General features: G+C 53.3%; 1 protein-coding gene across 1 annotated transcript in view; it reads left to right on the top strand.

The window, feature by feature from the left end:
- DNAH3 (dynein, axonemal, heavy chain 3) overlaps positions 1–14,644 on the top strand; it is a 181,263-nt gene that overhangs the window by 72,016 nt on the left and 94,603 nt on the right. The window contains exons 20-25 of the mRNA XM_006752778.2: positions 3,054–3,168; positions 5,958–6,074; positions 8,092–8,271; positions 9,567–9,703; positions 12,316–12,517; positions 14,230–14,322. Of these exons, the coding sequence (XP_006752841.1) occupies positions 3,054–3,168; positions 5,958–6,074; positions 8,092–8,271; positions 9,567–9,703; positions 12,316–12,517; positions 14,230–14,322 (844 nt within the window). The remainder of the gene's footprint in view (positions 1–3,053; positions 3,169–5,957; positions 6,075–8,091; positions 8,272–9,566; positions 9,704–12,315; positions 12,518–14,229; positions 14,323–14,644) is intronic.

Below are 14,644 nucleotides of genomic sequence, written 5' to 3'. Positions count from 1 at the left end.
TAGTCACTGAGAGAACCACGCCTGGAGCCCAGTTAGCCACTCCCTTCACCTGCAAAGCAAGCCCCTGGAAGGAGGCAGTCTGAGCAGATACGCCGCGACTCTGCCCCTCACGCCAGCATCCAGCTGTGGCACATCTAGCTGTGCCGACACCTGCCACGTAGTTGGCCTCTGTGCCTCGTCCCCTTGCCTGTAGACAGGTGACTAGCGTTGCTGCGAGGTGATGAGATGGGCAGGTAACCGAACCATCTGCCTGAGGCGTGGTGGTTCCTGGTCCCGCTGTTGTGCACTCGTGCACTCTGCCACAGCCCACGCCAGGAGCTGCTTTAGCACACTTGGGTGAGGTCAGTCCTTTTTATATATATTTTGTTTAATTTGATATTTTTATTGATTTGATTTATTAAGGGAGAGTGAGATAGAAACATCAATGATGAGAGAGAAACATTGATCAGCTGCCTCCTGCACACCCCGCAATGGGGATCGAGCCCACAACCCGGGCATGTGCCTGGGCCAGGAATTGAACTATGACCTCTGGGTTCATAGGTCAATGCTCAACCACTGAGCTACGCCTGCTGAGCTGGGTACAGTCAATTCTTGATAGACTTCATGGACTCCCAAGCTGGTTAATCCCTCGCCTGTGCAATTATTTGCATAAGTAAAAGTCAGATGGTTTGCAAGCATTTTATATTATTTCATTTCACCAGCAACCCCTCATTTGGACAGATGGGACCTAAGGCCTTTCGAGGGGCGTGGTCACAGCCACACAGCCAGCCTCTGCTTCTCATACTCATGGGGGTTGGCACCGCCTTTGTGAATTATGCCCTAAATGCACACTCACTGTGGCCGTCTCCCAAGAAGGCATTCAGGATGCTGGCCGTGCTGCGGAGGGCCTCGGTCACTGTCCAGCGTTATCTGGGCCTCAGCTCTAGTTAGTGGCCCCCTTTGGCTGAGAGGGTAGACGCCACAGTGTGCGAGGAGGAAACGCCAGTTAGGGGTCAGAGTACCCAGCGTCTAGGCCTGGCTCAGGCTCCCCAGCTGGGGCCTTGGGCTGACCTGTCAGGAAAGACCGTGTGGTCTCCTCTGCAGTCAAGGGTGTCAGGAAAGCATCGCTGAGGCCGTGAGAGGGGTTACTCCTTCCCCTCCACGGACTTGGCTTCCCAATGTCTGTCCACCATGGGGCATAGGACCCAGACCTCCATGTGGAAGCAGGACAAAGGGAGTGTGTCCCTTCTCTCCCCCCATTTCCCGGGAGCAGGGGCCATGGGGGGTGGACTGTCCCTTCTCTCCCCCCACCCTTTTCCGTGGAGCAGGAGCCATGGTGGGTGGACTGTCCCTTCTCTCCTCCCCTTTTCCGTGGAGCAGGGGCCATGGGGGGTGGACTGCCCCTTCTCTCCCCCCGCTTTTCCATGGAGCAGGGGCCATGAGGGGTGGACTGTCCCTTCTCTCCCCCCCCTTTTCCATGGAGCAGGAGCCATGGTGGGTGGACTGTCCCTTCTCTCCTCCCCTTTTCCGTGGAGCAAGGGCCATGGGGGGAGGACCCAGCATAGCAGGGGAACAGCAGTAGTTGTTTTTTAAAGGTAAGGATAGGAGGTAGAGCAAAAGCCATCACATAAATGAACAGAAATTCCAAGATGCACTAAGGAGGACGAGAGTAGCTCTGGGCACAGGAGGAACAATAGGAGGAAACAGCCGTGGGAGAGGAGATCTGCGTTACCGGTTAGCACAGTGGCTCTCACGGGGGACATTTGTTACTGTCACCCGGAGTTCCATCTCTCCGTCCCTAGTGGGAGTGGGGTCCTTGGGGCTCCGCTGGAAAAGGCATTTCCAGGGCCTCCACGGGAGGAGGAGATGTGGTTGAAGACTTTATTTCATGGAGTTACATTCCTCGGGTTCCAAAGTCCCCTCTCCCGGACCAGCTCTGACAGGGCCAGCGGGGACTCCAGCAGAGCTGAAAGCCCAGCCAGCATCCAGGCCGCCTCCCAGCAGAGCCGCCTGATGTCGCCTCAGGCTGGTCACTGTCCATTAGGCCAGTACATGGGGTCACCTGGCGTGGGCCACGTGGGCTGCGTAGGCAAGGGCAGGGCGCGCGAGCCTGCAAGCCGGGAGTGGGTGAGCAGCAAGAGAGGGGGAGCGCTCCTTTGTCCAGGAGTGAAGTCTCTTAGGTTTCATGCCCTGGCAGTGGCCATGCCCATTCTGGCCGCTGACCTGTTCCCCTTGTGACTGGCAGTGGGCACCTCCCCACTGGGCATGCGTCTATGTCCAGTCCCTGCCCCAGCGACAGCGGAACAGACCTGGGCGTGATCCCTGCCACCTCCTGGGGCCCCGGGTGGATGGCGGCCTGTGTGAGTGCCCCCCCTGCGCGCCTGGCTGTTAGTCACACCCAGGTGATGAACAGTGTCGCCGTGACTGGCAACAGGTGGGCAGGGCAGCCGGCTGTGGCGCCCCGTGAGTAAAGGCCGGGTGGTGGCTACCACCCTGCAATGCTCAGGACAGCCGGCAGCATGGAACCAGTGGCTCCCGTGGTGGGCTGGGGCAGCTAGGACAAATGCCACAGGCTGGGGCGGCTCAAACAGCAGACATTTATTTCTTCACCGTCCTGGGGGCTCGAAGCCCATGAGCCAAGTGTTGGTAAGTTTACTTTCTCCTGCGGCCTCTCTCCTCAGCCTGCGGCCACCCCTCCCCACGTCTTTCATTCCCACGGTCATTCCTCTCTGTGTGTCTGTCCTTTCTCCTCTGATGAGGACTGTCCTGTTAGATTCGGGGCCCTCACAATCTCACTTTAACTTAACTACTCGCTAAAGACCCATTTTCAGATGGGAGACCTGCCGTTCCCAGGCGCTGGGGCTAGGACCCCACACACGCCTGTGGGGGCCGCAGTTCAGCCCTAATACAGCCCAATGCCAGGGCGGAGGCTCGGGAGCCGGTCACCTGGGGCGCTGGCACGTCCTCCAGGAGGAGTTCAGGAGAAGCAGGGCTTTGAACGGCTTTTCTACGGGAGCTGAGCGCCCCTTGGCCGTTTCCCTCCAGTCACGCTGCTGTCCCTGTCTCCCTTCCAGACTGGAGCCCATTGGAGCCACCGCCAGCAAAGAATACTCCCTGGAGAAAAACTTGGAGAAGATGAAGTCGGAATGGGTCAACATGGCATTCAGCTTCTCGAAGTACAGGGACACGGTGAGTCTCGGCCGGCACAGCTGGACCACCGTCCCCAGACCAGGGCCACCCTCCTCAGACCCAGACCGCCCTCCCCGGACCGGACCGCCCTCCCCAGCCTGGGCCGCCATCCCCAGACCCGGACCCGCCATCCCCAGACCCGGACTATACTCCCCAGACCCCGAACGCCCTCCCAGACCCCGGCCTCCCTCTCCAGACCCCAGCCGCCCTCCTAGACCCGGGCCACCCTCCCCAGACCCCGGCTGCCCTCCCCAGACCCGGACCGCCCTCCCCAGACCCGGACTACACTCCCCAGAGAGGAGCCCCTCGGAATCGCAACAGACTCAGAGGGCCCCGAACAGCGTTTTAAAAACTTTTTTTCTGAGACGTAATTGACACAGACCATTATACAGGCTTGAGGTGTCGGGTGTGGGTTGGATATGTTTACCTATCGCCATCTCACCCCCGGCACCACCTCGCAGCTCTCCAGTCCCCTGTTCCCTCTCTCCTGCAGGGGAACCGTTAGGGTCTGGCCTCTCAGCCGCTGGGAAGGTCAGCACAGGGCCGCTCACTGTCAGCGCTGCAGCCATCGGAGGCCGCGCCTGTGTCTGTTCCCTGCCCCTGGCCACCCTGAGGGTTGCATTTGCAAAGGAGAAATGCCTTTGGATTCAGAGCACAGGCGGAGCAAGCCTCCTGAATTGCCTCTCCCAGGGATGCCCAGCCCCTCGAAGCTGCCTGGAGTAAACAATACTTAGCGCTTCTCAAAAATAAACAAACAAAAAAACTCAGTAGGTTCTCCCTCTCTCCATCCCCAAAGTGCCTGGACATCTGTATTTTTAAGGCGCCCCGGGCTTTCTAATGTGCAGTGTGACTGAGAGCTGAAACCCTAAAGCAGGGGTGGGAGTGTCTGGCCTGCGTCAGGGACCCACGCAGTCGTTTGATCTGGCCCTGCATTGGGGTGAGTTCACCAAAAGTTCAACCAAAGAGAGCAGGCTCATTTTTACGTGGATAATTGTGTATGGCCCGAGAATGATGTCACAAATATCCAATGGCCCTTGGCAGGGGTTCCCCACCCCCCCTAAAGGCTCCCACATCCCTCCTCCCTGGAGGCCACAGGTGCTCTTTTCTCTTCTCTCCCCTTCAGTTTCAATAGCCACAAGGCCTTGATTTCACCTGGATAAGCCAGTAGCGGGGAGGGAATTGGGGCCTCTCCCAGCAGGACCAGGCGCCTGGCCCGCAGGTCAGGTGTGCTGCACTGTCTGCCTGGAGGAGGCGCTCCTGGAGGCGGTGGGCTGAGGCGAGGAGTGAGCTGGGAGACCTGGGAGCAATAGCTTCGTTCCTGTCCACCAGTCCAGGTGTCGCCCAGGGCAGCTATAGACCAGGGTCAGCACAGATTAGACACCCCGCCCAGTGCAGAGCAACTAGTAAAAGGTTGGTAGACAGAAACAGCCTAGCCCCCACTTAGCCACCAGATGTGGGTTTGAAGGAAGTGACAGCAGAGTGAGAGAGACAGGCCTGCGGCAGGGGACAGAGCCGTTCAGCCTCTGGCCACGGTGGCCTCGGAGGAAGAGTGTCGTGCACGGGCCGGACCCGCTCTTAGACTGTGGCCCAGAAACGCACTGGCAGAGGCTCCCGAACTTTCTTGGTTCCTGTTGCCTTTTGTGTCATGAATGTCGTACTTTCTTCATGCTTCCCCTCCCCAGAACAAAAGAAATAGCTCACAGCTCTGTTGTTACGTAATTAGGTTCAAACAGTAATATCCGTGTCCTGTCACCTTCACTGTTTGAAAAAATACATAGAAATTTGTTAACGTAAAACATTCAAACCTGTAAGGAGTTTTTGTGAGTTTATTTGAGCCAAACTGTCGACGATTGCTGGGAAGCAGGACCTCAGAGGAGCGGTATAGTGCTCCGGAGAATGGCGGTCACCTCTGTATTTACACATGCAATCAAAGAGGGACGGAGGTGGGGTACATGAAGTCACTGGTGATAGACTAGAGAGGCGGGAGAAAGCAAAACAGGGGGTGGGCCTGGATTGGATAGAAGTAAAATGATGGACACATACTTAGGTGGGTGCAGGATCGATTAACATGATAATGAAGGGATTTGTGGTCTCTGTCCTGGCGCCCAGCACATTAGGTTGTGCCCCAAGGGGTCCAGAAAAAGGGAAGTTACAAGTTACCCAGACATTTTAAGGGTATGTTATCAAAGATGCAAAAAGAGACATAGGCCCAGTTAAGGTAAAGGTTGACCTTGTCAGTGAAGATACCGGCCTAGGAGTGACTGCCCACCATAACTGCTTTTAGTTTAAGTTTAATTTCAGACCATCCTTTGTGGTGACTTTAGGTCTGAGTTTGCAGGACCGCCATGCAGCCTCCCCTGAGCCTGTCAGGTTAGCACGTGGCCCCTTTCATCCACAAATGGAAAGAAACACATTTGTATTTTCTTTTTAAACATTCCCAGTGATTTGCTGTGAGTTCACTGCAGTGCCCTGGGCTCCTTGGCACACAGTTTGAGAACCACCAGGTAGGCCCAGCCAAGCTGCTGGGCAGGGCCCCTGTGGGCGGCAGGAGAGCGAAGGGCAGAAGGTGGGAGCACAGGGAAGGGCAGAGCTCTGGGCTTGGGCCACGATGTGATTTCTGCCACGGAGATGGAAAGTCTGTGTCTTTAAGAACATTTTCAAGGAAGAAAATAGAAATTCCATCCCCGTAAGACACAGGTTCCTGCCCCCCAACCCCCGGGCGGAGCTCGGGGCTCCGTGCCTGTGTGTCGGCCCGCGCGTGGCTCTGACAGGCGGGTGTGTGTTTGCAGGACATGAGCATCCTGTGTGCCGTGGATGACATTCAGCTACTCCTCGACGACCACGTGATAAAGACACAGACCATGTGCGGCTCCCCCTTCATCAGGCCAATAGAAGCCGAGTGCCGGGTAAGGCGAAAGGGGGCGGTTTGTGACATCGGGTGGCTCTTGATTTCTCGGAGGAGGAGGGAGAAGGTTTTTAAGTTCATCTAACAAAAAAATTTATTGTCTCCTGCTCGGAAAAAAGTAACACGTGACTAAAAGCACGAACCATCCAAGTAAGCATGTCGTGTGCTGAGCCTGTGCACGTCTGCCAAAAGGAAACGTGAGATGGTTTGAATGTACCAAGTAAGAATGCATTGGAAAGTATGTGCGTGTCAGCCAAGCTAGCGTACTCTTGAACGTAACCTGCCGGAGGGTAGGCATGTGGCTCACTGTGTCCTACAGCATAGGCTAAGGGCAAAGCTCCTGAAGCCAGACTCCCTGGTTTCAAATTCTGGCTCCCTGCTTATTAACCTTGGGCAAGGCTCTTACACTGTGTCTCCATTTCTGCATTTGTAAAGTGGGAGGTGTGGTAACGCTTCCATCATAAAACTACCTGATTAAGTTAGTTTTCACATGCATGAAGCACTCAGCCCATCCCTGGTTATAGTAATAACTAGGGGCCTGGTGCAGGAAGATTTGTGCACTAGTAGGGGGGGACGTGGGGGAGGGGGTCCCTCAGTCCGACCTGCACCCACTCCAATCTGGGAGCCCTCAGGGGAGCCCTCTCCAATCCGGGAGTTTCCGTCTGTCTTTGCAATCATATGAACAAATTGTCTGAGACCCCAACCCAGTTTGGTTTGTTGCTCACAGAATAATAGAGGCATTTTTTTTTCTTTGCTTCATTGGTGGAGATTTCTGGAAGTTTTAGGATATCTTCCCTTTAATTTTTCCTAGATGCTCTGATTTTACTTATGTCTCTCACCTTTGCTTTCCCTCCATCCCAATCACAACAGTAACTTGCTCCAGGCTCACTTTGCTCTAGGGCAGTGATGGTGAACCTTTTGAGCTCGGCGTGTCAGCATTTTGAAAAACCCTAACTTAATTCTGGTGCCGTGTCACATATAGAAATTTTTTGATATTTGCAACCACAGTAAAACAAAGACTTATATTTTTGATATTTATTTTATATATTTAAATGCCATTTAACAAAGAAAAATCAACCAAAAAATTAGTTCGCATGTCACCTCTTACACGCATGTCATAGGATGGCCATCACTGCTCTAGTGTCTAGGAGCTCCATCTGCCACCAGAACTATGATTCCCAGCATTCCTGGTGCTCCCCGCACTCTGGGCTTCTGCTTCCGGTCCTGGGGCTGCCACCAAAACTACTATTCCCAGAATTCCTGGTGCTCGCCACACTCTGGTTTTTCTCTGACCCAGGGAGCCATGTCCCCCCAAACTGCTGGCTCTCCTACTCTGCTCTATGTATGCAAATTATCTGCCATCTTTGTTGGGTTAATTTGCATATTCACTCCTCATTGGCTGGTGGGTGTGGCTTGGGTGTGGCTTGAGCATAGTGGAGGAATGGCTAATTTGCATGTTCCTCTTTTATTTTATAGGATAATCCTATATAATAAAAGGCTAGTATTCAAATCGACTGAACTGCAGAACAACCGGTCGCTATGATGTGCATTGACCACCAGGGGGCAGACACTCAACCCAGGAGCTGCCCCCTGGTGGTCAGTGTGCTCCCACAGGGGGAGCACTGCTCAGCCAGAAGCTGGGCTCACGCCTGGCGAGTGTAGCACCAAGGATGTCTGACAGACGGCTTAGGCCCGCTCCCCATCAGTTGGACATACCCCGAGGACACCCAGATTGCAAGAACGCACAGGCCAGGTTGAGGGAATCCCAGGCCTCTAGTTATATACAATAGTAATATATGATCATTATTATTGGTGTCACCATTATTCCACCAGAATGCAAGCTCCATGAGGGCAAGGACTCCCTTGTTTCACTCATTGCTGTATCCACATTGCCTGGAAGGTGACCAGAACATAGGGGCACTCAACAGTGCTTGTTAAACAAGGGAATGAGTGAATAAACAGTTGTGCGATGCGGGGTGGCAAGTTATTGACTCAGATATAAAATGCTAAATTCGCAGAAGTGGGAAGAAAAGCTAGTCCGCGTGCAGGACATTTTGGATGCTTGGTTGAAATGCCAAGCCACCTGGCTGTACCTGGAACCGATCTTCAGCTCCGAGGACATCACAGCCCAGATGCCAGAAGAGGGCAGGAAGTTTGCCATCGTGGACGGTTACTGGAAATCCCTCATGTCCCAAGCGGTAAGCTCCCCGCTCCCGGCACCTCTCAGGGCGGGAGCGGGCTGCCACACAGATGCTCCTCATTGTGTGTTGTCGCCAGGCCCCTTAAAACTTGTCAGTAACCTAGAGTTTTGCAAATTTAATATTGTATATTTCTTCCAATTTCAAAAGTTGTTATTAAAAGTTTAAACGTGGGTATATGTAATGTAGAAAATGGAGGCCATGATATTCCCCCTCCCCAGAGGTGAGCTCTAGCAGTTGTGTAACTTAGCTGTCATTCCGCGAGGGGAAGACTGTTTATTGCCGGTAAAGCTTTTACAGATTGAGAATCCTTTCAGAATTCAAATGATTGTCCATATTCAGTTATGTGGATATTTAACAAATGTTTATTCAGTACCTACTTGGACCCAGACAGTGTACTTGAAGATGACAAGAATATGACATCTGCCTTCATAGATACCCTGCTTTGTGAGGAGACAGACTTAGATACATAAGAGCTATAATGGACGTTACGCACCAAGATTTTAGAAGGCAGAAAAGTGACTCACTGCCCTGGGCACGTCAGAGAGGCCTCCAGGGGATGACACTGGGAACGAGCCCCAAAGTGTGAGTGCGCTGGGTGGACGGTATCAGGGAGATGAATTTTTTTCCTTTTGGAAGGCAAGTGTGCTCAAATTGGGGCGCGTTTATAAAGAATTTGTCTCAAGGGAGCTCACCTGCCCGGCTGTTTGTAGGGATGAGTTAAGTGGTAATTTATGTCACTCGGCCATCAGAGCCACTTTGCATATCCTGCTTCCTCTGACCTCATATTAGCTGAGAGTTTGGGTTGCAAGTAATGGAAACCCTCCAGGCAGCGCAAACAGAAAGTCCGAACAGTGTCCCGTGGAACCCGCGGGCGGGACGTGTATAACGGAAGCTCTGGGCCCAGCGGTCCGCAGGAAACCCTGGAGTGCCCTCTCCGTGCCGGCTTGGCTTCCTCCCTCCTGCAGGCCGGCGTGCTCCACCCCGGTCACAGCATGGAAGCTGATCTGCACGCAGCTTCAGGGGCCAGCCACACGATTGAGGGTGTCCTCATCTGAATTCCAAAGCCTAGCAGTGAAAATAGCGTTGGCTTGGTTGGTTTCAGTTGCCCAACCCCGTCCCAGTCAACCCCAGCCGGAGGAGCAGGGCGCTGCTATCTGAGCGCTCTCCCTTTGGGGCTGGGAGACACTTTGCTGGTAGGGCATCCTCAGTTGAGGCACTGGTCACACCCTCATGTAATGATGGCTCTCGGGGTCTGGGAGCCCCCGGTGAGTCCTGTCCTCTGGCGGAACCAGGTGAAGGATCCCAGGGTCCTGATGGCGGCCGACCAGCCCCGCATGGCTGAGAAGCTCCAAGAAGCCAACACGCTGCTGGAGGACATCCAGAGGGGGCTGAACGATTACTTGGAGAAGAAGAGGCTGTTTTTCCCCAGGTACTCGTTACTGCCCTTGGGTTTGGAGTGGCCTTCCTGACCCGTACGTAGTGGGATGAAAGTTTTCACGCTGCGAGTTGGCTCCTATCTGGTCCATGTTCTTTCCAGGTTTCCCATTCCCTGAGACAGCTCTCAGGGCTGAGGGTGCTCATGACTGTTACTTAGAGGGAGGTTGAATGGGCACCAGGGGCCAACTCCACACTTTGGCCGACCAACATGGTCAATACCCGCCCAGGGGAGTATCACCATCGTGCTTATGGGCCCGGACCTTGGGGTTGAACAGCCCTTAGTGTGAGTCCCAGCTCTTCCGCTCTGAGGCATCCCAGCCGCAGTTCTCCCAGTAGGAGAGATGGGACAAGGCCCTGCCTCCTGCACCTGCTGTGCATTTCAATTGCGACAACGCATGTAAAGCAGCCAGCTCCCCGACCACGTGCTCGAGCACTGCCAGCTAAGAGTTTGGCTGGTGAATGTTGTGTTTCTGGTAGGTATGTTTATAAATATTTGACTCTTTTTTCCACAAGAATCAATGTTCTTCCGCATACAGGCAAGGCTGGTCCCAGGAAGGAGGGTCCTCACCCCGACCATCTGTCACGTCTCGCTGACCATGCATGGTCGCCCCGTGGCACTTGATTCTAATTAGGATACAAGTTTGATCTAACTTGCCTTTAAGGAACTCACACCTTAGTGTCCCCTACATGGAGACAAAGTTAGTTCTCTGCTTTCCACCCCAAAAAGTGGGTTGTTTAGGTTTCAGAAATGTCCTTAGCGTCTACTTAAGGCAGTATTGTCCAGTAGAACTTGACTCACTGACAGATGTTCTACCTACACATGTGCTGCCCAGTGCAGTAACTGTGAGCCACATGTGGCTATCCAGCACTTTAAATGTGGCTAGTGTAACTGAGAAGGAAATTTTTAATTTATTTAGTATTCTTTTTAAAAATATATATTTGTATTGATTTCAGAAAGGAAGAGAGAGGGAGAGACAGAAACATCAATGATGAGAGAGAATCATTGATCAGCTGCCTCCTGCATGACCCCTACCGGTGTCTAATGCCTTTAGTATTGGATAACACAGATAAGGAACCTCTATTTGAAAGCACAGAACTTGGGCAGAGGACATTTCTAAGACTTGGGCTTCTGGTCCTATAGCCATGACTGCTGTTCCTCATAAAATGCAAGCACAGTACTTACCGTGTTCAGGACGTGCTCTGAGTGCTTCGTGTTATTAACTTGGAACTATTATTTTTATCTCCACCTTATAAATGAGGAAACAGTAACTTGTGAAAAAACAGTACTGGTAAGTGGAAAAGCTAGCATTCAATTCCAGGTTGTCTGGATGAGATATTTACCTTCTCTGAGCCTCATTTTCTTTCTAAGTGAAACACATGCACATTTCAGTATCTCTGTATGCCTTTTTATGGAATAAATATAAGCACTCAGCATGAGGTTAAGTGCAAATACTGTGGCCATTTTTGTAATCCATCCTATACAGTGAAGACGCTAATCATATGGTCCCTTAATTATGCACCTTTCAGCCTAGTGGTTACTGTAGAGTTTGTTCCTTAAACATTTTCTGAAGGTTTGTGGTGGCTGCCTTTAGGCCAAAGCAAGAGAATGAAGCGATTGTATTATTTGTACATTTTAAAAATTCTATTTTTAATCCTCACATGAGTATGTTTTTTTCCATTGCTTTTCTGAGAGAGTGGAAGGAAGGTAGGGAGGGAGGGAGAAGAGAGAGAGACAGAGAGAGAGAGAGAGAGAGAGACCGAGGCTGCCTCCCGGGGGCTCAAGGGAACAAACCACAACCCAGGTACATGCCCTTGACCAGAAATCGAACCTGAGACCCTTCAGGGGGCAGGCCGATGCTCTAACCACTGAGCACACTGGACAGGGGTTATTATTTGTCATTTCAAACAAGATAAAGGCGCTGCATGAAGTAAGTGCGTTATTAACATGTGCTTCCCTTCTACACCTGTCACGCCTGGAGACGAGGAAAGGACAGCGCCTGTCTCCTCCCGGGGGGCCCTCAGCATGGACCGCGCAGGAGTCACCGGGGTTTATTTTACTTTGTAATTGAATGCATCGGGGTGACAGCGGTTAGTAACATTACACAGGCTTCAGGTGTACAATTCCATAACCATCATCTGTGCGTTGTATTGTGTGTTCACCACCGAAGTCCAGGCTCATTCTGTCTCCACTTATCTATCTCCCCTCTGCAGCCTCTTCTACCACCCCTCCCTGGGGTTTTAAAATATGCAGATTCCCAGACCCAACCCAGGTCAGTTCTATATGGATCTTTGCAGTAGAGCCTCGGCATTAGAATTTCAGGGCAAGGCCAGAGGTGATTCTGAATGCGGCCGAGGCCAGGAGCCAAGGAAGCCCCACCCCAGCCCCGCCCTGTTGAATGCAGATATTCCAGCCTCGCCTCGTGGTTTCTCTTGCTCTCAGAGTCCAGCTCCTCCCCGTCCTCCCTGCCGCAGCTGGACCTGGTGCGGGAGTGTCCTCAGAGAAGACCCACACAGTGGTCTGCGGGGCCCTCCCTGTGGGGAGCAGAGCCCGTGGGAAGGGAGTCTGGGAAGGGACTCAGCTGCCTGCTTCTTGCTCTGGAATAGGTTCTTCTTCCTGTCGAACGACGAGCTGCTGGAGATCCTGTCGGAGACCAAGGACCCGCTCCGCGTGCAGCCGCACCTGAAGAAGTGCTTCGAGGGCATCGCCAGGCTGGAGTTCACCGACGACTTGGAGATCGTGGGCATGATCAGCTCGGAGAAGGAGACCGTCCCCTTCAAGCAGATCATCTACCCGGCTCACGCCAAGGCAAGCCCCTCCCGTGCTCGCTCTCTCCCCGCAGCCAGCAGGGCAGAGGCAGAGACACTGCTGCGGCCTGCGGGCCTGGCTCGGTCCCTGGGGGGCATGGGGTTCCACAGCTTGATGACTGGGGACGGGAGGGAGCCCCCTTCCAGGGCCCCATCTGCCCGTCTCCGCACTGGGAAGCATGCCTCGTGTGCACACCGAGCTGTGGGAGGTCTTTACCCAGAGGTGACGTGGAGGCAGGCGTAGGAGTCAGATCCAGGCGGGTGCGTCCAGATTCCCGTGGGCAGAGCCCGGTTCAAAGTGACTCGGTTAGACAGCTGGCTGGGCAGGTGTCTTCAAAGCTCAGTGAAGCGTGTAGTCAATGCCACTTAACACCGAGCTTTACGCACGTGTCCTGCACACGGAGTAAGTGGGACCCGCTTCCGCTCCCACCGGAGGGACAGCGCGCATGGCCTGGGGCACCCTCACCTCCCCTTGCCGTCGTGGCTGCTTCTGCCACCCGAACCCCAGCTGGCTCAGCAGCTGCAGCCAGCAGCCAGCAGCCACAGGCGGGAATTGTGGGACCCGGTGACTGGCTGCATGTTAGTTACCTGTGGGGCTTTGAAGGAAACCAGATGCCCAAGTTCCACCCCAGGTCCCACCCTGGAACCCGCTGGGGCAGGAGGCAGGCCTCTGTGCCTGGTTTGGGTTTGGGTTTTTCGTCTCCAGATCGTCCCAGGGCACAGCAAGTTTGGGAACCACAGGAATAAGGAAACAACTAAAACTGTTCGTTAGAAACCAGTGTACTTTATTAACTGAAATAGAAATGCCATTTCCTCCTGAGACGTTATCTGTTTCAGAAAATGATATGAGAGAAATGCATGTTAAAACCCCTTATTGCACCTTTTACAAGACACACACTTCCGAGAACACAGGAAATAACATAAAACAAATAGTTAAAAAATATTGGCTCAAAGGGGAGTGTGGGGGGAAGGTTTCCTCTACCCTCAAGGTGTCAGCTGGTCTGTAATGAAATAAACATAAGCTAGATTAAGAGGAGAAAATAATCAAATCTAAGCCCACATGTGAGAGTCAGAGAGCCCACGTATGTGAGAAGCTCGGAGACAGTGTGGGGACAGGCTAGGTGGGTGCCTCGGGCTGCAGGAGGTCGGTGACGGGCAGCTTGCCCAGCCGCAGAGCGAGGGAAGAAGTCATTGCTGGCAGTCCTCATCTGGGCCAGGCTCCTGATTTAAATTCTTCCAGATAATTAAGGTGGGGGCAGAAGTTTCTCCTGAACTTGCAGGATCTTGCCTTTAGCTCAAAATAAGTCACACACCAGCCCTGACTGGTTTGGTTCAGTGGATAGAGCGTCAACCTGCGGACTGAAAGGTCCCAGGTTCGATTCCGGTCAAGGGCATGTACCTTGGTTGCGGGCACATCCCCAGTAGCAGGTGTACAGGAGGCAGCTGATCGATGTTTCTCTCTCATCAATGTTTCTAGCTCTCTATCCCTCTCCCTTCCGCTCTGTAAAAAATCAATAAATATTTAAAAAATATATAAAAAATCAATAAATATATTTAAAAAAGTAAGCCACACACCATGAGGCACGTCTTGGGTGGCTGGTTCTGAACCCCCAGGGGAGCAAAGCACACCCTGGCCTCCCTCCAGCCCTGTTCAGGGGGGACGCTGGCTCTGCTGGGCCTCTGCCCGGGGCTGACCCCGCCCGTCTCGCCCAGGGCATGGTGGAGAAGTGGCTGCAGCAGGTGGAGCTGATGATGCTGGCCAGCATGCGGGAAGTCATCCGACTGGGGATTGAGGCGTACGCAGAGGTAAAGGGCGAAGGGAACAGGCCAGCGTGTGGGTACAGCAGCAGGACATTGGGGAGAAGGTTCTGTTTATGGAATTGATCGGGGTGACAGTGGTTAATGGTGATCTATTTGTTGACGGTGCAGAATTCCAGAATATCGTCTGTACATGGTATTGTGTTCAAGTCTCTTCCCATCACCACTTACCCTGAACGGGTCCTTCTGGCCACTCCTCCGTCTCCATTGGAGCTCACTCAGTCCTGCCCCTCCCCATCTCCCTCTCCTCTCCCTGTGCACCTGCCCCCCCCCCACTTCTGTCTCCTCCTCTGTACACCTGCCCCCCTCC

This window comes from Myotis davidii, unplaced genomic scaffold (genome assembly GCF_000327345.1).
Source record: "Myotis davidii unplaced genomic scaffold, ASM32734v1 scaffold970, whole genome shotgun sequence".
Lineage (NCBI taxonomy): Eukaryota > Metazoa > Chordata > Mammalia > Chiroptera > Vespertilionidae > Myotis > Myotis davidii.
This window is presented reverse-complemented; position numbering and strand designations above follow the sequence as displayed.